This window comes from Lucilia sericata, unplaced genomic scaffold (assembly GCF_015586225.1).
Source record: "Lucilia sericata isolate MDLA Ls3-8-SP2 unplaced genomic scaffold, ASM1558622v1 Contig002111F_arrow, whole genome shotgun sequence".
Taxonomy (NCBI): Eukaryota; Metazoa; Arthropoda; class Insecta; order Diptera; family Calliphoridae; genus Lucilia; species Lucilia sericata.
Genome location: NW_023995961.1, coordinates 28210 through 56084, shown reverse-complemented (window position 1 = coordinate 56084; position 27875 = coordinate 28210). Strand labels below are relative to the sequence as shown.

The following is a 27875-nucleotide window of genomic DNA, read 5'->3' as shown; positions in this document are numbered from 1 at the left end:
GACTATAGTCCCTACTATAGTCTGGACTATAGTCTCTACTATAGTCTGGACTATAGTCTCTACTATAGTCTCTACTATAGTCTGGACTATAGTCTCTACTATAGTCTGGACTATAGTCTCTACTATAGTCTGGACTATAGTCTCGACTATATTCTGGATTACATTCTCGACTATTGCCTGGACTATGGTCTCGTCTATAGTCTGGACTATGGTTTGGACAATGGTCTCGACTATAATCTGGTCTATGGTCTCGACTTTTAACTATAGTCTAAACTATAGACTATAAACTGGACTACATAATTTCAATAAAACCTCGAAAAAAATATAAAATATATAAAATAATAAAATTCGTTAAAAACTCTCATACCCTCTAGATATATTTGGGCCTTTTTTCCTACCACAGCTAATATATATTGCCAATCAGAAATGAAATGTGAAAATGAATCAATCGTTAAATAATGAAAAAAAATATAAATTCAAAAAAATTAAGAGTGGAAAAATATATTTGCAAACAGATAAAATAAATCCAACCAAAAAAGACAACCCCACTGAGTAGTAATGAATAAAGCAAAGGAGAAACCAATCCCATTTTTAGTTTGAAGAGTATTTTTGAGGACATACAAATAAAGTGGCAAAATGATGACAAGAAATATATAAAACATATTTTTTATGAAAAATAGTTATAGAAGAATCGAATTATATGACATTTAGGAGTTTAATTTTTCATTCAAAATTTTGACTAGTTAGTTAGTTAGTTTGAAAGAAGGATGTATATACATCAAATCCGAAGAAATACACCTAGGCCTCTATCGGGCCTGTTGTGCGCTCCTTAACCAGTGCCTCAGGTGGGAATCGAACCCACCACCTCCGGTCTACCAGACTAGAACACTAACCACTAACCTACCGGAGGCCACCTTGACTAAAATTTTTGATGTTGTTGGCACAAGAGAACTTTTTTGTAGATTGCTTTGTAACCGTTATGAGTTTTCACACTGTCCTGGATTTATATACAAATATGTTAAAATACGAGTATATCGACATAAAACCCACTTAACTATAGCAATGTTTTACTGTTTTATAGCCAATATGTTTTTTTTTTTTTGGAACAGCTGAATTCTTTTTTTTTTGGTTTTGTATTTTTATCATACATATGACTCGTTTTTATATACAACAGCCAAATATACATATCCAAACCCAGTTATATAGAATTGTACTCCATTTTTATTTTTTCCTGTTTTCAATATTGGTGTGACCGAATATTTTGTGTATTTCATTCAACTACATACATACAAACTCAATTCTATATATGATTGTATTAAAATATTTAACTCAAAAATCACTATTCACACACAAACACACTCACCATTCACTCTTTCACTGCTGTAAATAAAATGGGTGGTCAATAATATTTATTGTGGGCCAAAATGGGTTCAGAATTTATATTTATAAAATTGGGTTTGAGTGCGCATACGCTGCATATGGACAAAAATGCAGTCAAAATGAAAAGAAAAAAATCGTAAAAAAAAATTAAATAAACTGATCAGTGGACACAATTGAAATGCATGTATAGTATTTGTGAGAGAAAAAATGCGAATTCTAACACGAACTATAATCTGGACCACAATCTCGCCTGGTCTACTATTGCCATCTGAACTAATGTTTAGATTGATGTGTCGACAAAAATCTAGTCTTGACTATAGTCTGGACTACTATAGCCTAGACTACTCTCTGGACTATAATCAAGACTACTATTTGGACTATAGATTTGACTACTCGCTCAACTATATTCTGGACAACTGTTACGACTACAGTTTGGAATACTATACTAATACCTATCTAGACTACGTTCTCCACTATAGTCTGGACTACTGTCTTCAGTCTGTACTACTGTCTTGACTATAGTTTGTTCTAAAGTTTGGATTATAGTCTCGACTATAATTTGATGCAGGTTCAAGGGGCCATTTAAATAACGATTGTATTCTGTATGTCGGGACAGCTACTACGAACTTCTGGGTCATTGAAAAATCATATCTGTGGTTGTATTTGTATATATGTAGGTATCTGTATTTGTTTGTTTCTATCATTTATTAAAAAATATATTATTAAACTAAAGGTCCTCTCTCTGTCTCTCTCCTATCCTTAGCTGCTACTCAGTGATGCATTAAAAATCTGTTTTAAAAATGTCTGTTTTATTACTTTAATTGTTTGTGTTCTCAATTTGTATTAATGTTTTTAAAATATTTATAAATACTTTTTATATTATTGGGATTTTGGCGTAATACGTTTATTAAAAGCAGAAATTTTATTTTAATACATATATTCATATTTACGTATGTATGTGTGTATGTTTTCCCACATAGAAATACTTAGGTGTTGTTATAGAGGAAGGTATAAAAGTACAGTTGTGTTAAAAGTTTAAAGTTTTTAAATTTAAAAAATTAACTCTAGCCTGCAACATTTTTTGTTATTTAATTTAAATTTAAGGTTTAAAATTTTATAATTCGAAGGATTTTTGTAAAAAAGACTTCTAATTTTGAAAAGAAATCATATCAGAAATGAAATATTATCATTAATATAATGATAAAGTTTCATAATATTAATAATTACATAAAATGTATGAAAAATAATTAACAAATAAATGAAATAATTTCATTATATTAATGAAGTGATTTCATAAGATTGCTGGAATGATAATTCATATTACATGATGAAACATTCTTCATTAATACAATGATTTTTCTTCCTTAGCTGACTTTTAATGAATTTTTTCATTAATTTAATGAAAAAATTCGTGCTTGTAATGAAAAGGGTCCAAAATTGACTTCATTCGTTTTAGTACTCAACAGAGGAACAGTTCTTTTGTATAGTATAGGGGGACAAACCTTAAATATTATTTAAATAGATTAATATTGAACATTTTTCGTTATTCAATTCCCATCAATTATACAATAATATGACGCTAACTGTAAACATCACTACAGACACAACTCTGATCATAAATGCAACCTGTCATAAATTATAGTAACTGAGTATGCTCTGCTTCCACACATTAGGGTATGAATATATTGGTAAATACAAATTCAGCCTTTAATTATAAATAATACAAAAAAAACATTATATTTGTATAAAAATTCATCTATAATTGCGCGCTATAGAAATTTTTTTACATAAATATACAGATTTTTTTTTTGCTTTCTTTTTCAATATTATATAAAATATACAGTTACATTTTATATAATACACCATCATACTTATCTACCATGCATGTTCTTGTTATATACCATGTATATTTTTTAAAAATGTTTTATAATATGATTTTCAATTTCAATATTTTAAAGGGATTTGGGTGGTAAAATTCCTACCAATTCTATATTTGTACATTGTTACTCCTCGAAAAAAAATGTCAATATTGGTTTTATTTTTTAACATACAATAAAGAGTTTTGTAAACTTATATACACTCACACGTATTCCTGTTTATGTAAATATACAAATTTTGTTTATCGCAAAAAAAAGTAATAATATTCGCATCACTACATACATGATTGTTAAATTTATATTGTAAATATTTTATGTTCAATTAAAATCATAAAATGTATTGCAAAAAAAAAAAAAAAAAATCATGTTATTTAAATTTTATTTAAACATTGTTAAAAATAACGTTTTCTAAAGGATAACAGAGTTGTAAAGTGGTTGAGGGGAAAATGTCTGGATGCAAAAAGCTATGATGAGTTGTGGTTAAACATAGCCTCAACTTTTTGTTAATTTGGAACAACTTTTCTATAGAAAAATTGTTCTAAATAACAGCAACTTTCCATAGAAAAATTTCCTCTATTTTATATAGAATATTGCTTCAGTTTAGAGCAAGTTTCCAATAGATAAATTGCTTTAATTTATAGAAACTTTACCAAAGAAACGTTTATTCAATTAAGAGCATCTATATATTATAGAAAAATGGCCTTAATTCAGGGCAACTTTTATACCGAAAAATTGCTGCAATTCAGAGCAACTTTTCCCTAAAAAATTTTTTCAATTTAAAGCTTAAATTTAGAGTAACTTTTCTAGTTTCAATTTAGAGCAATTTTCTATAGAAGAATTATATTAAAATTGTTACAATTCAAAGCAACTTTTATATAGAAAAATTGCTACAATTCAAAGCAACTTTTCTCTAGAAAAACTTACCTCAATTTAAGTTTTCTTTAGAAGAACTGCTTCAATTTAAAGCTACATTTCTATTTTTGAAATTGCTTCAATTCAGAGCTACTTTTCCCTAGAAGAACTGCTTCAATTTGGAGCAACCTATCTATAAACAAATTGCTTCAGATTTCGGAGCAACTTCTATATATAAATATTGCTTCAATTTGTAGTAACTTTTCTGTAAAAAAATTGCTTTAACTTAGAGTAACTTTTCATTAGAAGAACGCAAACTATCTTTCTATAGATAAATTGCCTAAATTTAGAGCAACCTTTGTATAGAAAAATGCTGCAATTCAAAGCAACTTTTTGTTAAAAATGGGAGCAACTTTTCTATTGAAAAGTATCTTCAATTTGAAGCAACTTTTCCATAGAAAAGTGTATTCTATTTGAAGCAACTTTTCTATAGAAAAGTGTCCCCAGTTTGGAGTAACTTTTCTATAGAATAGTGTCCCCAGTTTGGAGCAACTTTTCTATAGAAAAGTGTCCTCAGTTTGGAGCAACTTTCAAATTTTCTATAGAAAAGTGTCTTCAATTTGTAGCAACTTGTGTTTTCAATTTGGAGCAACTTTTCCATTGAAAAGTGTTTTCAATTTGGAGCAACTTTTCTATAGAAAAGTGTCTTCTATTTTGGAGCAACTTTTTTATAGAAAAGTGTCTTCTATTTGGAGAAAGTTTTCTATAGAAAAGTGTCTTCTATTTGGAGCAACTTTTCTATAGAAAAGTGTCTTCAATTTGTAGCAACTTTTCTAGAGAAAAGTGTCTTCAATTTGGAGCAATTTTTCTATAGAAAAGTGTCTTCTATTTTGGAGCAACTTTTCTATAGAAAAGTGTCTTCTATTTTGGAGCAATTTTTCTATAGAAAAGTGTTTTCAATTTGGAGCAACTTTTCTATAGAAAAGTGTCTTCTATTTTGGAGCAACTTTTCTAGAGAAAAGTGTCTTCAATTTGGAGCAATTTTTCTATAGAAAAGTGTCTTCTATTTTGGAGCAACTTTTCTATAGAAAAGTGTCTTCTATTTTGGAGCAATTTTTCTACAGAAAAGTGTCTTCTATTTTGGAGCAACTTTTCTATAGAAAAATGTCTTCTATTTTTTAGCAACTTTTCAATAGAAATGTGAGCTCTATTTGAAGCAACTTTTCTATAGTGTCTTCTATTTTGGAGCAACTTTTCTATAGAAAAGTGTCTTCTATTTTGGAGCAACTTTTCCATAGAAAAGAGTCTTGAACTTGGAGCAACTTTTCTCTATGAAAGTGGCTTAAATTTGGCGTAACTTTTTCAGCAACATTTCAATAGAAAAATTTCGCTATAAACGCTAATTTAAACATTAGCTTGCATAAATATCCGTTTATTTAAGTTTAACAAACACTTCAGATCAATTGTCATATATTGACAACAATTATGCATAAAGTAAACAGACATCTTCAACTTTTTTTCCTTCTTTATTATTATCTTTTTTTTTTCAACAAATTTACTTTGTTTGCAAGCATTTTGTTTTGATATACCAGCAACCCCAACCCCGACAAATATAAAACAGTCAAACAAACTGACAACTGGACATCAAACGGAACCTATAGACGGATGTTAAATGACATTATAAGGAAGAAGAAAAAAAAAAGAAACGAAGCTTGTCTGCTATTACAATCATTACAGAGACGTGTAAAATATTGAAAATAAACAAAGAACATTTTTAAATCGAAAAATAAAAAGGATATACAACTTTTTATACAACAGTTATTGACTTGACAATCATATGTTTCATGTTTGTATGAAAAATAACACTGAAAACTTTGGAAACGGTTTGAAATACAAAGAACTTTTCTATAGGGAAAACTACTTTGATTGGGAACAACTTTTTTTAAGCAATACTGCTTCAATTTGGAGCAACTTTAAAAAAAGAACAAGTGTTTTAGTTACGAGCCACTTTTCTGAAAAAAAATGTTTTAGTTTGGAGCAACTTTCCTAAAGAAAAACTGCTTTTGGTTGGGGCAACTTTTTTGTAAAATTATTGCTTCAATTCAGAGCAATAATTTCTCTTTAGATTGAGATTAACTTTTCTAAAGGAAAATTGTAACAATTTAGAGCAAAGTTTTTAGAAAAACACTGCTTCAGTTAAGAGCGAATTTTCTATAAAAAAAGGCTGCAATTTAAAGCAAATTTTATATATAGCAACTAAGGGCAATTTGAAGCAACTTTTTGATAAAAAATGTACTTCAATATATATTAACATACATTGTCATTTAAGTGTCAGTTGTAGTAGGTCTGTTTAAAACTTTTCTTCGGCCTCTAACAGCAACATATCTTTTTCATTTATGAATAAATAAATTTCGAACAAAAAACTTGCTACAAAACAGTGAAAGCGAAAAAAAAAGTTGCCATAAAAAAGTAGTTTATGCTGATACACTTGTTGTCCTCCAAAATAAAACAAAAAACACCCTACAATTTAAAATTTACAGACAAAAAAAGTTTTATTCAAGAAATAAAAACTAAAACATTGACTTACAACACTATTGACCAAGCGCTCGAAGGACCACATACATAAAACACTACATCCTTATAACAGCCATCATATAATAGTAGCCGGATGTAAAGTATGAGTTATTAAAACATACAATAAAAAGAAATTGGATTTTTTTTCTCTCGGTTCCATTTGGCCTTTTGTAAAACAAGTGTAAAATTTAGTTTTTGTTTGTAACATCTTTTACTTATTGTGAAATAATGCGTAAATTTAGTTTCTTTTAGGCCTCTACTTTTTTTTTTTTTTTTTGATTTTTTATCTTCATACTCTGTCAAAGATAAAAACTGTGTTGTAAAAATTTTCCTTGACATTTTTTTCTCCTAGTTTTAGCTGGACATGTAAAACACAATAAACAAAATCTAATTAGCTTTTGTTGAAGCTGAGAAATGTTTTGTACTTTGTTCAATTTTTAAAGGACAACTTTTTTTTACAGAGGAATTCATAAATTGAAAAAAGGGGGAAGAACAAGGAAGGACTTCAATACGATTTAAAGGTTTCACAATATTTTTTATAACTTCTGTCTTAGACTCAAAAAGTTGCTGCTATGTCCAGCAACTTTTCCATAGAAAAGTGTCCTTAATGTGAAGCAACTTTTCTATGGAAAAGTATCCTCAATGTGGAGCAACTTTTCTATTGAAAAGTTTGCCCAGGGTGTCCTCCTTGTGGAGAAACTTTTCCTTAAAAAAGTGTATTCAATGTGGAGCAATTCTCCAATAGAAAAGTGTTCTCAATGTGGAGCAACTTTTCTATTCTCTGTTGAGTAATTTTGTTATAGAAAAGTGTCCTCAATGTTGAGCAACTTTTCTATGGAAAAGTGTTCTCAATGTTGAGTAACTTTTCTATAGAAAAGTGTCCTCAATGCTGAGCTAATTTTCTATAGAAAAGTGTCCTCAATGCTGAGCTAATTTTCTATAGAAAAGTGTCCTCAATGCTGAGCAAATTTTCTATAGAAAAGTGTCCTCAATGCTGAGCAACTTTTCTATAGAAAAGTGTCCTCAATGCTGAGCAACTTTTCTATAGAAAAGTGTCCTCAATGCTGAGCAACTTTTCTATAGAAAAGTGTCCTCAATATTGAGCAACTTTTCTATAGAAAAGTGTCCTCAATATTGAGCAACTTTTCTATAGAAAAGTGTCCTCAATATTGAGCAACTTTTCTATAGAAAAGTGTCCTCAATATTGTGCAACTTTTCTATGGAAAAGTGTCCTCAATATTGAGCAACTTTTCTATAGAAAAGTGTCCTCAATGCTGAGCAACTTTTCAATAGAAAAATGTCCTCATTGCTGAGCAACTTTTCTATAGAAAAGTGTCTTCAATATTGAAGCAACTATTCTATAGAAAAGTGTCCTCAATATGGAACAACTTTTCTATGGAAAAGTAACTTCAATTTAAAAAAAAATTGTCTCCAACTTACCTTTAATAAAACTAAAATAATAATATTTCAAAACTATCCACCACTTAACCGCTTAAAGTATAAAATACACAAAAATATTGTCAACATTACTAATTGAATTATGTATACCAACCAAAAACCCAAAATAAAAAAAAAATCAATCAATATTTTTTAAACTCCCTACAATTCTCAACACCCACACTTGGGCAAAAAACATCATCATAGTTGGATGCATTCACTAGTATACTCTCGCCACCATTTTCAATTCCATTTTACTTTAATATTATATTTTTTTCCACAGATTGGTTTCTAGTGTTTGCATATGTATAAGTTTCTTTTTTTTTTTATTAATAGAACACAAATTAATACATTTACATGTTTATGTGTGCATGTGTATAAATTCATGCGTTAATTGTTAACAAGAGTGACTAGAAATTAAAATAGGGGAAAATTACGCTAAAATTGTATACATACAGACAGACAGAATTATTTCAACAAAATACATTTACGCACTAGCCCAAACTACTGCTGCACAAATACATACGCACACGCCATATCCTCCCGCCATAATGAAAATTTGGTTGTATGTTAAGAGTGTATCTAAAGTACCAAACAGTTAGTTGTTGCTGTTGTTGTTGTGTCAGTTAGTTAACAAGCATATGCACATCCGGTTGACCACCTACGTTTGCAATTGTATATAACTGTGTGTGTGTATGTCTGTATATTATTGCGTTAGTTTGCATTAAGGGAATTTTAAAACATGTTTTGTATTCTACTTCTAAAACTTTACTACGCATACACACTCACACTCCCAGTTTCATTTTCTAAAACACTATCGTATTACGCACTTTATTGCGTGTATGTTTTTAGTATTATATGTATGTTTAGTTATGTTTGTTAGAGTGTAATTTTTTTAAAAATTGCTGCAATTTAGAGCAACTTTTTTAACTGCAACTTTTCTCTAGAAAATTGTTCTTTATATGAAGCAACTTTTCTCTCGAAAAGTGTTCTCAATATGGATAAACATTTCGATAGAAAACTGTCCATCATGTCCATGTGGAGCAACTTTTCTATCGAAAAGTGTCCCTCATGTGGAGCAACTTTTCTATAGAAAAGTGTCCCTCATGTGGAGCAACTTTTCTATAGAAAAGTGTCCTCCATTTGGAGCAACTTTTCTATAGAAAAGTGTCCTCCATTTGGAGAAACTTTTCTATAGAAAAGTGTCCTCCATTTGGAGCAAATTTTCTATAGAAAAGTGTCCTCCATTTGGAGCAAATTTTCTATAGAAAAGTGTCCTCCATTTGGAGCAAATTTTCTGTAGAAAACTGTCCTCCATTTAGAGCAAATTTTCTGTAGAAAACTGTCCTCCATTTAGAGCAAATTTTCTGTAGAAAACTGTCCTCCATGTGGAGCAAATTTTCTATAGAAAAGTGTCCTCCATGTGGAGCAACTTTTCTATAGAAAAGTGTCCTCCATGTGGAGCAACTTTTCTATAGAAAAGTGTCCTCCATGTGGAGCAACTTTTCTATAGAAAAGTGTCCTCCATGTGGAGCAACTTTTCTATAGAAAAGTGTCCTCCATGTGGAGCAACTTTTCTATAGAAAAGTGTCCTCCATGTGGAGCAACTTTTCTATAGAAAAGTGTCCTCCATGTGGAGCAACTTTTCTATAGAAAAGTGTCCTCCATGTGGAGCAACTTTTCTATAGAAAAGTGTCCTCCATGTGGAGCAACTTTTCTATAGAAAAGTGTCCTCCATTTGGAGCAAATTTTCTATAGAAAAGTGTCCTCCATTTGGAGCAAATTTTCTGTAGAAAAGTGTCTTCCATGTGAAGTAAATTTTCTATAGAAAAGTGTCCTCCATGTGGAGCAACTTTTCTATAGAAAAGTGTCCTCCATGTGGAGCAACTTTTCTATAGAAAAGTGTCCTCCATGTGGAGCAACTTTTCTATAGAAAAGTGTCCTCCATGTGGAGCAACTTTTCTATAGAAAAGTGTCCTCCATGTGGAGCAACTTTTCTATAGAAAAGTGTCCTCCATTTGGAGCAAATTTTCTATAGAAAAGTGTCCCTCATGTGGAGAAAAGTGTCCTCCATGTGGAGCAACTTTTCTATAGAAAAGTGTCCTCCATGTGAAGCAACTTTTCTATAGAAAAGTGTTCTCCATGTGGAGCAACTTTTCTATAGAAAAGTGTCCTCCATGTGGAGCAACTTTTCTATAGAAAAGTGTCCTCCATGTGGAGCAACTTTTCTATAGAAAAGTGTCCTCCATGTGGAGCAACTTTCCTATAGAAAAGTGTCCTCCATGTGGAGCAATTTTTCTATAGAAAAGTGTCCTTCATGTGGAGCAACTTTTCTATAGAAAAGCCTTTGAAATGTTGTTGCAATTCAGAGCAACTTTTTCCATCATTTTGTCGTTTCAAATGTGCAACGAAAATAGCTATTCCAACATTCCATACGCACACTTATCGCTATGAAAAATTTTCTATTTTTTTTTTGCGAAATACAAATGTCGTTTTGTGGTAAACACAAAAGCTGGATGAAATGAAAAAAAAAACTGCCTATACTCAACCACACTAATGCTTCAATAGCAATTGTAGAGTTATATACAAATACATGCGTCATATTTCATACACATACACACGTATGTTCTAACGTTGTGCAACTTTCGTATTGCGTTGGGTGGCTCTTGTTTTAAAGAGTATGGGGGATTGCATCAGTTTTTGTATTTGGTTTAGAAATGAAATCATATGTATGTAAGTACACGATGGCTCCAAATACTCTGTTGAATTTTGGCTTATAATCTCTAATCAATATTTTGGGTTATTGGCATACAGAGACCCAGAGGGAGGGGGGAAAGCCTATATAATTTTTGGAAAATTTTGAACTTTGTATGTAGTAAAATGTCACAATACCGCGAAATTTTAACTGCACAGAAATCTATTTTTGCCAGGTGTGTATATGTAGTTAAATTATAGATACTTACTTATGACTTTAGCTAAAGTTGTTGTTTGTTTACTTTTAACATAACCTCACATTTTCAACTGGATATATCGATTTAGTACGAGTTTTTTGTTTTGTTATAAACAAAAATTGACAGTTGTCGATGATGTCATAGTTTTGTGTATTTGTATTACTGCTGGTTTAATGTTGCATATCTTAAGGCGTTTTGTTGGTAAGCATCTTTCTGTCAATTGTATATAAAATGTATGATCAGTTTAGCTGCAAGTTTTAACAAGATAAATTTTGTATTTAGTGAACATATTTAGTTGTTATTGTTGTTTAAATATGTCTATAAAAAGTTGTTGTAATTTAGAACAATTATAGAAAAAATTTGCTCAATTTGAAAATACTTCTTTAAAGAAAAGCTTGTTCTATTTGGACAAACTTTTCTATAGAAAAATTTGATTTACTTGGGACCTATTTTCCAAGTTGAGTATTTCTATGGAAAAGTTTGTTCTTTTTGGGACATTTTTTCTCTAAAAAAGTTTGTTCTATTTGAGGCAGGTTTTCCAAGGAAAAGTTTGTTACATTTGGGACAACTTTTCTATAGAAAAGTTTGTTCTATTTGTGACAACTTTTCTATAGAAAAGTTTGTTCAATTTGGGACAACTATTCTATAGAAAGTTTTCACTATTTGGAACAACTTTTCTATAGAAAAGTTTGTTCTATTTGTGACAAATTTTTTATAGAAAAGTTTGTTCTATTTGTGACAACTTTTCTATAGAAAAGTTTGTTCTATTTGTGACAACTTTTCTATATAAATTTTTGTTCTATTTGGGACAAATATTCTATAAAAAAAGTATGTTCTATTTGGGACAACTATTCTATAGAAAGTTTGCACTATTTGGAACAACTATTCTATAGAAAACTTTTCTATTGGTATATTTATATATTTTTTTTTTTAATTTCTACTTCCATTAAAGCTTTAATAGTTGTCATTTCCCTCCAACCACAAGAGCTTTGTCCAGACATTTAATTATATAATTTATTTTTACAAAACCTCCAGTACAACATCTGCTATATATTTGTAATTAAAATAGAATTTATTTATTTTAATTTTTTTTCTGTTGCCATTTGGAAAAAAATCCAATTAAATAATTTTAATTATTAAAATTGCTTTGTCAAAAACAACAAAAACAAAGGCAAATAAAGTAAAAAACCAAAAGTGGTCTGGGAAGGTGTAGACAGCTATAGCAGCAATGACTGTAAAACAACTGGAAAAAAATTACTGCATTTTTAAACAATATTGAAAAACCGCGCATTATAAAAAATAAAATACAATTTAAACAATTTAATGAATTTAAGAGAGAAAAGGATAGAAGGATTTTACATATAAAAATTTGATTAAAAAACAACAAATATTAATAGAATACAATAGTACATATGCACTGTGGGCCGGGTGTTAGATATAAAAACAAACACCTTGCATATTTAACTATATTTTTTTATATACATATATATATACAAATGTGTTTGTAAATATGTTTGTAAATGTGTATGTTTGTCTTTGCATTTTAAAATTTAACAACAGCATATTTTATCAACCAAAAAAATGCTATAGAATTTATATACTAAACAATGCATATGTATTTATCCTTCAACTGTATGAGTGTGTGTGTGTGTTAGTTTCTATATAAACATTCAAATAAACACAATGTACAGCAACAATAACATCATTTACAATTAAAAATATAACAACAAAAACTACAACAATATTGAACATTGGCGGAAATCGCACACAACAATAAAAGGGAAATAAAACTAAATTTTATACAAAATTTATATCTATACATTGAAAATCAGACAACACGGCAGTACGAGCTACTTCCTGAACTACTCCTCTCATACAAACACACACACATAAACGTATTCATTTGGTGGACTAAAATCTGAACTAGAATATGTTATAAGCTTTAGCAGGGATTGAAAATACTACTGGCGTAATCTATTTGGATGAACTTTTCTTTGTTCTATTTGTCCTATTTGGAACAACTTTTCTATAGAATAGTTGCTGTATTTGGATGAATTTTTCTATAGAAGTTTGTTCTATTTGGAACTAGTTTTCTCTAGAAAAGTTTGTTCTAATTGGATGAACTTTTCTTTAGAAAAGTTTGTTCTATTTGGAACAACTTTTCTAAATAAAAGTTTGTTCTATTTGGAACTAGTTTTCTATAGAAAAGTTTGTTCTAATTGGATGAACTTTTTTATAGAAAAGTTTATTCTATTTGGACGAACTTTTCTATTTAGACGAACTTTTCTATAGAAAAGTTTGTTCCATATGGACCACTTTTTTGAACTTTTTTATAGAAAAGTTTGTTCTATTTTGATGAACTTTTCTATAGAAAAGTTTGTTCTATTTTGATGAACTTTTCTATAGAAAAGTTTGTTCTATTTTGATGAACTTTTCTTTAGAAAAGTTTGTTCTGATTGGATGAACTTTTCTATAGAACTTTTCTATTTAGACGAACTTTTCTATAGAAAAGTTTGTTCCATATGGACTACTTTTTCGAACTTTTTTATAGAAAAGTTTGTTTTATTTTGATGAACTTTTCTAAAGAAAAGTTTGTTCCATTTGGACGAACTTTTCTATAGAAAAGTTTGTTCTATTTAGACGAACTTTTCTACAGAAAAGTTTATTCCATTTGGACGAACTTTTCTATAGAAAAGTTTGTTCCATTTGGACGAACTTTTTCTATAGAAAAGTTTGCTCTACAGAAAAGTTTGCTCTACAGAAAAGTTTGTTCCATTTGGACGAACTTTTCTACAGAAAAGTTTGTTCCATTTGGACGAACTTTTTTATAGGAAAGTTTGTTCCATTTGGACGAACTTTTCTACAGAAAAGTTTGTTCTATTTGGACGAACTTTTCATTAGAAAAGTTTATTCTATTTTAAAAAACTTTTCTACAAAAAAGTTTGTTCTATTTGGACGAACTTTTCTATAGAAAAGTTTGATCTATTTGGACGAACTTTTCTATAGAAAAGTTTGTTCTATTTGGACGAACTTTTCTATAGAAAAGTTTGTTCTATTTGGACGAACTTTTTTATAGTAAAGTTTCTACTATTTGGAAAAAATTTTCTGCAGATACTTTTGCCAATGTCTTTAAATTTCTCAATTTATTTGAACTTTTAACTTTTAGTGTGAACTTCACAATCTTTAAATAATTTAGTATTTATCCCCAACTAAACGTCATATCCATAATATAAACCCATTACTGTTTGATTATAAAAGAACCCGAAAAAAAAAAAAACTAAATATCGATCTTGTTTGTTATTTTGCATAAAATTTTCAACGTTTTTCTGAATTGATTTATACTGGATATAAACGTAGAAGTAAGTTCTTTTTTTCTCTCTGTACCCAATTCTCTTTAGTATTGTTGAGTATCAATATGGTACTGGTCCTCCTTTCAATTATAATTTTATGTCGTTGCTGTTGTTGTTCTAGTTGTTTTTGTATATATATTTTTCCAATCGCATACTATTTTTTTCAGCAATACGCGAAAAACTCTTGAAATGTAAATATGTTTGTTATTGTGTATATATCTAAAAAACAAGGGAACTCAAACTAGTACCAAAAATTTCATCATTGTTTTGTGTTTTGAACCAGGACCCACGAATTTCAAACATAGAAAAATATTATTGCATGTAAATATATGAACATTGAACATAGTTACGTGGCAATAACAATAACAAATGATTTAAAATTCTAATGTGTGATATTGTGTTGGAAAATTTCAATATAGAAAACGAAAAAATTTTGAATCCGCATTAGAGAGTTGTTCTATAATATGGGGTGCAAAATTTAGATAGATTTCTTTGGTAAATCTTTAATAAATTTTATCTTTTATATAGTCCAGATTATTTTCTATTCCATACTTCAGACTAGAGCCTATACTTTACTCAAGCCTAAAGATTATTCTATAGTACAAACTAAAGTCCAGATTATAGACTATAGTCTACTCTATAGTCCAGACTATAGTCTTCTCTTTAGTCCAGACTATACTCTACTTTATAGTCCAGACTAGTCTACTCTATAGTCCACTATCGTCTATTCTAAAGTCCAGACAATAGTCTACTCCATAGTCCAGACTATAGTGTACTCTATAGTTCAGACTGAATTCTACTCTATAGTTTAGACAATAGTCTACTCTATATTCCAGACAATAGTCTACTCTATAGTCCAGACAATAGTCTACTCCATAGTCCAGACTATATACTACTCTATAGTCCAGACTATAGTCTTTTCTATATCCCAGACAATAGTCTACTCTATAGTCCAGACAATAGTCTACTCTATAGTCCAGACAATAGTCTACTCTATAGTCCAGAGGATAGTCTACTCTATAGTTCAGACTGTATTCTACTCTATAGTCCAGATTGTAGTCTACTCTACAGTTCAGACTGTATTCTGCTCTATAGTCCAGACTATAGTCTATTCTGTAGTCCAGACTATAGTCTATTCTATAGTCCAGACTATAGTCTATTCTATAGTCCAGACTATAGTCTATTCTATAGTCCAGACTATAGTCTATACTATAGTCCAGACTATAGTCTATTCTATAGTCCAGACTATAGTCTATTCTATAGTCCAGACTATAGTCTATCCTATAGTCCAGACTATAGTCTATCCTATAGTCCAGACTATAGACTACTCTATAGTCTACTCATTAGTCCAGACTATAGTGTACTCTATAGTTCAGACTGAATTCTACTTTATAGTTTAGACAATAGTCTACTCTATAGTCCAAACAATAGTCTACTCTATAGTCCAGACAATAGTCTAATCCATAGTCCAGACTATAGTCTACTCTATAGTCCAGACTATAGTCTTTTCTATAGCCCAGACTATAGTCTACTCTATAGTCCAGACTATAGTCTTCTCTATAGTCCAGACTATAGTCTACTCTATAGTTTAGACTATAGTCTACTCTATAGTCCTCTCTGTAGTCCAAACTATAGTCTACTCTATAGTTCAGACTGTATTCTACTATATAGTCCAGATTTTAGTCTACTCCATAGTTCAGACTGTATTCTGCTCGATAGTCCAGACTACAGTCTATTCTATAGTCCAGACTATAGACTACTCTAGTGTACTCCATAGTCCAGACTATTTATTGTCTATTCTATAGTTCAGACTGTATTCAACTTTATAGTCCAGACTATAGTCTATTCTATAGCCTACTTAATAGTCCAGACCATAGTATACTCTTTAGCCCGGACTATAGTTTCTTCTGTAGTACTGACTATAGTTTGTTCTTTAGTCAAGTCTATAGCCTATTCTATAGTCAAGACTATAGTCTATTTCATAGTCTGGACTATAGTTTATTTTAGAGTCCAGACTATAATCTATTGTATAGTCTAGACTATGGTCTATTTAATAGTCCACACTATAGTCTCTTCTATAGTCCACTTTTAGTCTTCACTGTAAATAATTACATATGCACCCGCATATAATCGACCCTTTCCTCAACATATTTATGCCTTCGCATAAAGGTTAGTAACCAAACCCAGTGATAACTGCCTGCGAAATGCAAACTTACTTCCGACTGCATGTATCGAATGTAAACGCGTTTTATAACGATTTAAAAACAAATACACACACGCGTCCTAACTCGCATACACATAAATAATAACATTAGTAGACACATTTTTAAGTTAGCAACTGCAATTTCGATGTTTTTTTTTTTTTTTTTGTATTTGCAAAATCGTGCTTTCACACATGTACCATAAAAATATATTAAGCGTTTGTATGTTAACTTCATTTTAGCCTAAAAATTTTGTTGGTATAAAAATTTTTACTCATACTAAACCTAAATGTAGGCTATACAATATATTAACACTTTTGTGTATGTATCCTGGAAGGCAGCTTGTGTGTTGTAGCGTGTTTTTGAATGCATAACACACATACATACATATGACGATATTTCTAATGTTTTTGAGGATATATTTTTCAAGTTGCATATGTCGCTGATTGTTCACATTAAAAACGCTCTATAGTTTTTCTTTCAAATCCGTTTCCTGGTTTTTATTTATTTTCAACTGCATTTCTATTAAATTTATCTCCTTTTCAAAATTTCCTCAAAAAACATACTTTTGTTAAGCTTTAAACCTTAACAACCTCTTGAACATTAGTTTATTGTTGCCTAAAACAGCTTCCCTTGTTTTCTTTTTTTCTATTGCATACTTTTAGTTGCTGTTGCAATTAATTGCATATTTATTGGTCATCAAAAGTTTGTTGTTTAATTTTGCTATAGTGGCTGTGTTTATAATTAAATAATTTATTTTTGTAGCCTTTTTTTGTTTGTTTATTAGATGCCTATAGAAAAACACTATGAGGCCTTTCATTAGATGTTTGTTGCAATTTTTCGTTTAATTATGTGACACATCTGTTTTTGCATGTATCGATAATTAGTTTTTGCATAATAAATCCCGAATGCATAATTAACAATTTTAAAAATAAATTTAATGCAAAATGTTTGCGTTGTACGGATGAAATTAAACGATTTTTAAATAGAAACTTCTAAAATATATAGTTAAAGGCAAAAATAATACTAATAAATATTAAAGAAGCAATCTTAATCTAGTGGTAGACTTCTTTAGTACATCTTAAAACAGCTTTAGAATTCCTTAATAAATCCTAAGCTAACAAGAGAACAAGAGAACTAGAACTGAACTAGAACTGAACTAGAACTGAACTAGAACTGAACTAGAACTGAACTAGAACTGAACTAGAACTGAACTAGAACTGAACTAGAACTGAAATAGAACTGAACTAGAACTGAACTAGAACTGAACTAGAACTGAACTAGAACTGAACTAGAACTGAACTAGAACTGAACTAGAACTGAACTAGAACTGAACTAGAACTGAACTAGAACTGAACTAGAACTGAACTAGAACTGAACTAGAACTGAACTAGAACTGAACTAGAACTGAACTAGAACTGAACTAGAACTGAACTAGAACGAACTAGAACTGAACTAGAACTGAACTAGAACTGAACTAGAACTGAACTAGAACTGAACTAGAACTGAATAGAACTGAACTAGAACTGAACTAGAACTGAACTAGAACTGAACTAGAACTGAACTAGAACTGAACTAGAACTGAACTAGAACTGAACTAGAACTGAACTAGAACTGAACTAGAACTGAACTAGAACTGAACTAGAACTGAACTAGAACTGAACTAGAACTGAACTAGAACTGAACTAGAACTGAACTAGAACTGAACTAGAACTGAAACTAGAACTGAACTAGAACTGAACTAGAACTGAACTAGAACTGAACTAGAACTGAACTAGAACTGAACTAGAACTGAACTAGAACTGAACTAGAACTGAACTAGAACTGAACTAGAACTGAACTAGAACTGAACTAGAACTGAACTAGAACTGAACTAGAAACTGAACTAGAACTGAACTAGAACTGAACTAGAACTGAACTAGAACTGAACTAGAACTGAACTAGAACTGAACTAGAACTGAACTAGAACTGAACTAGAACTGAACTAGAACTGAACTAGAACTGAACTAGAACTGAACTAGAACTGAACTAGAACTGAACTAGAACTGAACTAGAACTGAAGTAGAACTGAACTAGAACTGAACTAGAACTGAACTAGAACTGAACTAGAACTGAACTAGAACTGAACTAGAACAAAACTAGAACAAAACTAGAACTAGAACAGAACTAGAACTAGAACAGATCTAGAACAGAACTAGAACAGAACTAGAACAGAACTAGAACAGAACTAGAACAGAACTAGAACAGAACTAGAACAGAACTAGAACAGAACTAGAACAGAACTAGAACAGAACTAGAACAGAACTATAACAGAACTAGAACAGAACTAGAACAGAACTAGAACAGAACTAGAACAGAACTAGAACAGAACTAGAACAGAACTAGAACAGAACTAGAACAGAACTAGAACAGAACTAGAACAGAACTAGAACAGAACTAGAACAGAACTAGAACAGAACTAGAACAGAACTAGAACAGAACTAGAACAGAACTAGAACAATACTAGAACAGAACTGTATCAAACACATTTCTCTTGCAAATATAATTCATTTAAGTAATTAAAGTTAAGTCATTCGCCTGCATCCAAATTTACGTATCAAAGCGAAACTGTTTTCTATATTTAACAAACAAGTCACTTTTTTCTCTAAAAATTGACAGGAACCTTTTAAGAATCCCTTCATTTCAATTGAATTATTGAATTATTTTGCAACTGTACTTTATAGTAAACATTAACTTTACCTTTACAGCCTGCTGTCTATTCTTTCCATATGATTTTTTTTTTTTTTTTTTCAAAAAAATAACATTTATGATGCCATACTCTTGTTAAGCATTTTTCCTCTTATATACATTTTTATATTTATAACATTTTTTTTTTCTTCTGCCATTTAAATATTTAATTAGTTTCCTATTAACAACTATACAATAGAATTTGTTTTGAGTGCATTTCATATGCAATAATTACATTTTGAGTGGTCATTTTAAATATATTATTCATTTGCATCTAAACAAAAAATAGAAATAAAATAAATTTAAAAAAAAAGAGAAATAAAATGCCTGCTACATACAACCCACAACCAAGCAACAGGAGTAAGAAAAGGGAATTGAATGGAGCTAGAGTGTCCTGACCAGTATTAAATACTTGTAATTAAATGCAAACATTTGTAGACCTTTTTTTCATACATAAAAAGCTAATGCATTTACAATATAAATTGTATATAACAAATCAACATACATTTAACAAACTAATTACGCATGTAGTAAAGCCCGCAGACACATACATACTCTCACTGCTTCTCTTGGCCGGCCACCTCCCCCTTTTCCTTAATGCAGACTTACACAGAAATACAGGCAATATTTATTTCAATATGCAATTGTATTTGTTGTGATAAGTGTGTGTTTGTGTTTGTAGGCTGGTTGATTAAAAAAAAATAGAACACATGCATTTATACAAATGCAAATAAATAAGGCCCCGCTAAATATGCAACGTTAGTTAACACAACAGTTGCTTAACAGTGGGTGTGTGTGTGTGTAGGAGTGTAAGAGGAAGGGTTATATCGAAAGCAACTAATACGAAGGGAAATAAACACTCAAGCTATTTTTTAAATGAATTTATCTGTGAATGTGTGTTTGTTTTAACATGCGTGCTTGTTTGTTTGTTTATATGTGTGTGTGTGTGTGTGAAAGCGCAGAAATTATTATTGTGGTTTTTATTAGATGTCGATTGTGCACATACTCACACACATATGTATACACGCAAATATACATATGTTAAGTTTATGTTAACCTGTAGTTTAGCGGGGGACAAGGTATCCCTTGTAGGCAAAACTTTTTTCATTTACTCTCCGACTGGATTAAAACATGTACGTCTGTCCTTCCGTCCTGAAATTAATAAGTTAATCATCATTTCGGTGAAATGTTACTTTTTTAATATTAACACAATTCACTTTATATCTAAAATCGACTAATTGACTCAAAATGCTTCTCCGACTTGATTAAGCCATGCCCGTCCGTCTGTCGTTCTTTCAATCCATGCAGAATGAAAATTAAACATCAGTTCAGTGTTGCCAAATAAAGTAGCGAGTAATTTAGGAAAAAGTCACATCTTTAAATATTCTATTAATATCGAATGAACTCACTTTTAATATAAAACCCACCATTCGACTCAGAAACACTCTCAGAGTGAATTAAGCTATATGCATCCGTCTGTCCTTCCGGCTTGATTAAGCAATGCCCGTCCGTCTGTCGTTCGTTTCATCTATGCAGAATAAAAATTAAACATCAGTTCAGTGTCGCCAACTAAACTTAAGAATAATTTAGGAAAAAATCACTTTAAATATTCTTTTAATATAGAAAGAAGTCACTTCTAATATAAAACCCACCAATCGACTCAGAATCACATTAGGACTTTATCAAATCATGTCTGTCGTTCCATCCATAAGGAAGAATTAATCATCACTTTAGTGTCCCCAAGTAAACTAGCTAGTATTCTAATAAGCTGCTACTTTCAATCTTCTTCTTTATCATGTCAAGGAGTTCCTTTATATCCGAAAACCATCAATGGATTCAGAATTAATATCTAAGTTGTTTTAAACATGTCCATACGTCTGTCGTTCCGTAATGCAGAGAAATTCATTTTTACTTTACTGTCTCCAAGTAATCTAGCAAAAATTAACTTTAGTCACTCTAAGTAATGTAGGAAGGAGACACTTCAGTGTCTCTAAGTAATCTGTAATGGAGACACTTTAATGTTTTCTATACTGTAACTTAGAAACTGGTTAAATAATCCACCAATCGTTATCGATTGCAAAGTTAATTCACCATTTTTCATTAATAAATGAAATGTGGTTGTAGTCTGTTAATGATCTTTTGACTGCTTCCCCAAAACTACCGGGAACTAACCGACTGCCTACATCTCTATATATTGTATTATATAACTACACATATTTGAAAATTTTGCTACATTTTATGCCCAGGAAATTAAATTTTCTATGCAAAATGCATAAATAAATATGTTTTTTTTATTCATTTCACTTATTTTTTCTAAATGCATAGAATTTATAATACATTTAATACATGTACAGTATGTGTATAAGTTCTTGTCCTGTCATGAGTTTTTGTATTACATAATTGTTGTTGTTGCTGTTATTATTTTCTAACCAATACAATTTATAATCAGCATAAAAACGAACATTCATGATTGGTGGCTTTTAATTATTTATTTATAAATAAATTTTATTATTTTCCTAACAAAAATTAAAAATGTTGGAAAAAAAAAACTGAAATAAATAATTGTTGAGGTTTTTATAGGCTTAATTTTTATTGGTAAATTATAATTTTTATATGTAAATGAGAAAAAAAAAGAAAAAATATATAACGCAGGAAGTGCTAACAAAAGTTAAATTATTATTATTTATTTGAAAATTATAATAGCAGAGTTGTCATGGTTAGTTAAAAGTTAAATTATTAGGAAACTAAAGGGAGGAAAGGAAATTCTTTAAACAAATGAGAAATAGAAATATAATCTTTGTTATTCCAATTTAAATTTTCAGTAAAAAACTTTAGTTCTAGTTCTGTTCTAATTCAGTTCTTGTTCAGTTCTAGTTCAGTTCAAGATCAATCCTAGTTCAGTTCTAGTTCAATTCTAGTTCACTTCTAGTTCAACTATAGTTCAGTACTAGTTTTGTTTTAATTCTGTTTTTATTTCTCTTCTAGTATTAGCTCTGTTCTAGTTCTGTTCTACTTCAATTCTATATCAGTTCTAGTTCAGTTCTAGTTTAGTTCAGTTTTAGTTCAGTTCTAGTTCAGTTTTAGTTCAGTTCTAGTTTAGTTCTAGTTCAGTTCTAGTTCAGTTCTAGTTCAGTTCTAGTTCAGTTTTAGTTCAGTTCTAGTTCAGTTCTAGTTCAGTTCTAGTTCAGTTCTAGTTCAGTTCTAGTTCAGTTCTAGTTCAGTTCTAGTTCAGTGCTAGTTCAGTTCTAGTTCAGTTCTAGTTCAGTTCTAGTTCAGTTCTAGTTCAGTTCTAGTTCAGTTCTAGTTCAGTTTACTTCAGTTCTAGTTCTAGTTCAGTTTACTTCAGTTCTAGTTCAGTTCTAGTTCAGTTTACTTCAGTTCTAGTTCAGTTCTAGTTCAGTTCTAGTTCAGTTCTAGTTCAGTTCTAGTTCAGTTCTAGTTCAGTTCTAGTTCAGTTCTAGTTCAGTTCTAGTTCAGTTCTAGTTCAGTTCTAGTTCAGTTCTAGTTCAGTTCTAGTTCAGTTCTAGTTCAGTTCTAGTTCAGTTCTAGTTCAGTTCTAGTTCAGTTCTAGTTCAGTTCTAGTTCAGTTCTAGTTCAGTTCTAGTTCAGTTCTAGTTCAGTTCTAGTTCAGTTCTAGTTCAGTTCTAGTTCAGTTCTAGTTCAGTTCTAGTTCAGTTCTAGTTCAGTTCTAGTTCAGTTCTAGTTCAGTTCTAGTTCAGTTCTAGTTCAGTGCTAGTTCAGTTCTAGTTCAGTTCTAGTTCAGTTCTAGTTCAGTTCTAGTTCAGTTCTAGTTCAGTTCTAGTTCAGTTCTAGTTCAGTTCTAGTTCAGTTCTAGTTCAGTTCTAGTTCAGTTCTAGTTCAGTAGTTCAGTTCTAGTTCAGTTCTAGTTCAGTTCTAGTTCAGTTCTAGTTCAGTTCTAGTTCAGTTCTAGTTCAGTTCTAGTTCAGTTCTAGTTCAGTTCTAGTTCAGTTCTAGTTCAGTTCTAGTTCAGTTCTAGTTCAGTTCTAGTTCAGTTCTAGTTCAGTTCTAGTTCAGTTCTAGTTCAGTTCTACTTCAGTTCTAGTTCAGTTCTAGTTCAGTTTTACTTCAGTTCTAGTTCAGTTCTAGTTCAGTTCTAGTTCAGTTCTAGTTCAGTTCTAGTTCAGTTCTAGTTCAGTTCTAGTTCAGTTCTAGTTCAGTTCTAGTTCAGTTCTAGTTCAGTTCTAGTTCAGTTCTAGTTCAGTTCTAGTTCAGTTCTAGTTCAGTTCTAGTTCAGTTCTAGTTCAGTCTAGTTCAGTTCTAGTTCAGTTCTAGTTCAGTTCTAGTTCAGTTCTAGTTCAGTTCTAGTTCAGTTCTAGTTCAGTTCTAGTATTCTAGTTCAGTTCTAGTTCAGTTCTAGTTCAGTTCTAGTTCAGTTCTAGTTCAGTTCTAGTTCAGTTCTAGTTCAGTTCTAGTTCAGTTCTAGTTCAGTTCTAGTTCAGTTCTAGTTCAGTTCTAGTTCAGTTCTAGTTCAGTTCTAGTTCAGTTCTAGTTCAGTTCTAGTTCAGTTCTAGTTCAGTTCTAGTTCAGTTCTAGTTCAGTTCTAGTTTAGTTCTAGTTCTGTTCTAGTTCTGTTCTAGTTCCGTTCAAGTTCTGTTCTAGTTCTGTTCTAGTTTTGTTCTAGTTCTTTACTAGTTCTGTTCTTGTTTTTTGGAATTCTGTTCTAGGGATGTTCGAATTATTTTCTAGTTCTGTTTTAGTTTCTTCTAGTTCTGATCTACATCAGAAATTTAAATGTTTAATTACACACTAAAACCTTTTTGTATTGGAAATACTATTTTAAGCGAAAGTCTATCAATACGTTTAGATCTGCTTCCTTCGTTGTTTCAGTTTTAGTTCAATAATGTTTTGATTTTCTATTAGTTTTCTCTGTAAACGAATTAAAATATAAATTTTAGATATTTTTCTATTTGAGAAAATATTTAAAGAAATTTTAATAAAATTATTAAATTCCCTGGGTGTGGCAATTTAAAAAGCTACAAAAAAATTTTTACAAATAAATGCTATTTATTTTGTGGTTTAACCATAAACTGGCTCTTAATCAAGCCTTTGTTATAAATTATTTATTTTGACATAAATGCCTATTTAAAAAAATCCAAAATTTTTTTTATATAAAATTAACACAAATCATTTGTTTCCATTACTCTTACTTCCGTTTTTTTCCCATTTTGCCTGTCACAAAGTACTTAAAAATGCAGACAAAACATGCTTAAAATTGTTTCACCGATAATAAGTTTTTTTTTCGCAGATTTTTTTCTAACATTTTATTATAATACAATATCTATTTAAATATTATAAATACTTTTTTTTTCGTTTATTTATTATTTTTTTTTTTTTTTAATTATGGTTTCTAATTAAAAACGCATTTCACAATGGTAAAAACTTTGTAGATACGAGAAAAAAATTTTAAATTAATTTTTCAATAAATATTAATAACATTTAGCAACATTTGTTATTGTTGCTGTCTATTTAACTGCATAGTTTTTAGTCGTTTTGGTATTTTATGCAAAATTACAAAATGAAAAAAACAAATGAAATTAAATAAATTTTTTTCTATATCCTTCCTGCATAAAATTTTACATTCATGGTGGTTTTTGTGGTTGAAAATGTACACATACATACATATGCATCATCAAAAAATATAAAAATCATGTACAGTAATAATAAAATATTTAAAAACGATAAAAACATATTTTATATTTGTCAAATGGTATGTTGTTGTAGTTGTTATTATAATTAAAATTATTGTTAAATTATTATGGTTATGCCCGTACATTCACACACACTCTCACTATATGTTTAAAAATATGCTTGTGTGTTTTTGTTTATGACATTCATTTGCCCCTGTGGTATATGCTTTAAATTTCTTCTATTTTTAATTTTTTTTGAAAGAATTTTTATGCATTAATATCTGTGTATTTGTGGTTTCACTTGATTTTTTTTTAGTTTTATAAAATTTTATTGCCCACCAGGGGTATTATTGGGTTTTTACCATATTTGTTTATAATTTACTGAATTATTCTTTTTTTTGCGTTTTGGAAATTTATTATGCAATTTTCATGCATAAATAATTTATTTTATTGTTAACCATACCGGGAGACATAAAATAAGGTGCACAAAAATTTCTAAACTAGTAAGTTTCAATTCCGTTCTAGTTCTGTTCTAGTTAAGTTCTAGTTCAGTTCTAGTTCAGTTCTAGTTCAGTTCTAGTTCAGTTCTAGTTCAGTTCTAGTTCAGTTCTAGTTCAGTCTAGTTCTAGTTCAGTTCTAGTTCAGTTCTAGTTCAGTTCTAGTTCAGTTCTAGTTCAGTTCTAGTTCAGTTCTAGTTCAGTTCTAGTTCAGTTCTAGTTCAGTTCTAGTTCAGTTCTAGTTCAGTTCTAGTTCAGTTCTAGTTCAGTTCTAGTTCAGTTCTAGTTCAGTTCTAGTTCAGTTCTAGTTCAGTTCTAGTTCAGTTCTAGTTCAGTTCTAGTTCAGTTCTAGTTCAGTTCTAGTTCAGTTCTAGTTCAGTTCTAGTTCAGTTCAGTTCTAGTTCAGTTCTAGTTCAGTTCTAGTTCAGTTCTAGTTCAGTTCTAGTTCAGTTCTAGTTCAGTTCTAGTTCAGTTCTAGTTCAGTTCTAGTTCAGTTCTAGTTCAGTTCTAGTTCAGTTCTAGTTCAGTTCTAGTTCAGTTCTAGTTCAGTTCTAGTTCAGTTCTAGTTCAGTTCTAGTTCAGTTCTAGTTCAGTTCTAGTTCAGTTCTAGTTCAGTTCTAGTTCAGTTCTAGTTCAGTTCTAGTTCAGTTCTAGTTCAGTTCTAGTTCAGTTGTAGTTTCAGTTCTAGTTCAGTTCTAGTTCAGTTCTAGTTCAGTTCTAGTTCAGTTCTAGTTCAGTTCTAGTTCAGTTCTAGTTCAGTTCTAGTTCAGTTCTAGTTCAGTTCTAGTTCAGTTCTAGTTCAGTTCTAGTTCAGTTCTAGTTCAGTTCTAGTTCAGTTCTAGTTCTGTTCTAGTTCAGTTCTAGTTCAGTTCTAGTTCAATTCTAGTTCAGTTCTAGTTCAGTTCTAGTTCAGTTCTAGTTCAGTTCTAGTTCAGTTCTAGTTCAGTTCTAGTTCAGTTCTAGTTCTGTTCTAGTTCTGTTCTAGTTCTGTTCTAGTTCTGTTCTAGTTCTGTTCTAGTTCTGTTCTAGTTCTGTTCTAGTTCTGTTCTGTTCTAGTTCTGTTCTAGTTCTGTTCTAGTTCTGTTCTAGTTCTGTTCTAGTTTTGTTCTAGTTCTGTTCTAGTTCTGTTCCAGTTCTGTTCCAGTTCTGTTCTAGTTCTGTTCGAGTTCTGTTCTAGTTCTGTTCTAGTTCTGTTCGAGTTCTGTTCTAGTTCAATTCTTGTTCTAGTTTGGTTCTAGTTCTGTTCTAGATCTGTTCTAGTTCAGTTGTTGTTTAGTTGTATTTCTTATCATGGTTTGGTTTAAGTTCATATTTGTATGCAATTTTAATTGTCCCACTGTTTGGAGATATATTTTTTAATTCTATTTAAATTCAAATATTTTATTTTATGTGGCTGACCTGTTAGTTTTTCATTAATTTATACACAAATTATTGTAAAAGGATATTTTTTTTTTCCTATTACATAATAGCATTTGTTTTAAAATTAATTAATTTTTTAAACAATTTATTTAAAAAATAATTAGGAAATTATTCATAGAATTTGATAATAAAGTAATTTTTTAAATTATAATATATAATCCTATTTAAATTTTAATTAATTCTTTTATCAATATTGAAAATTTTTCATTCTTTCCAGGCACTCGATTACGACTGTGAGGTACAAGAACAACAGGACATACCGCAGGCCATACAACTGCTGGGCGAAATGAACAGTAATGTCAAACAAGTAACAGACCTTGTCGAGGGCATGTTGCAACGTGTTAAACGCGGCGAATTGACCACAGAATATGGTTTAAGTTTTTTGGAAGTTAAATATCACATGCTGCTCGACTACCTTATCAATTTGACCTATGTGGTATTGCGTAAATGTTCCGGCGAAACAATTGAAGGTGATCCATCAATAGAACGTTTAATAGAAATACGTACAGTGCTGGAAAAAATACGACCAATCGATTATAAATTGCGCTATCAAATAGATAAATTGGTAAAGACCGCTACAACGGGTGTTTCATCAGCCTCGGATCCTATATTATATAAGGTAACAGAAAAGGGGGAATTAAAAATGTTTTGAAAGTTAATGTTTTGTGTTGTTTTTTTTTAGCCCAATCCTGAAAATATGTTAACTAATGATAATGATGAAGATGAAGAGGATTCGGAGGAAGAATCCGAAGAAGAAGAGGATGAAGATGATGAGGAAAAGGGTGTTAAGAACCCAAAAAGGCTGCCACAGCAGGTAAACCGGGTATTTATGTGCCGCCCAAGATTAAGCCGGTCTACTATGATGGCGATGACAAGGCAGAGGATAAGGAGAAAAAATTATTGAAAGAGCCAAAAAACGTGCCATAACGTAAGTTTATTTACTATTCACGTCAAGTTCAGTT

At 30.4% G+C, this 27875-nt stretch overlaps 1 protein-coding gene across 1 annotated transcript in view; it reads left to right on the top strand.

The window, feature by feature from the left end:
* Positions 1 to 27875, top strand: part of LOC119613404 (neuroguidin) — a 36252-nt gene that overhangs the window by 6252 nt on the left and 2125 nt on the right. Inside the window, 4 exon segments of the mRNA XM_037969437.1 lie at positions 27131 to 27532; positions 27596 to 27701; positions 27704 to 27808; positions 27811 to 27841. Of these exon segments, the coding sequence (XP_037825365.1) occupies positions 27131 to 27532; positions 27596 to 27701; positions 27704 to 27808; positions 27811 to 27841 (644 nt within the window).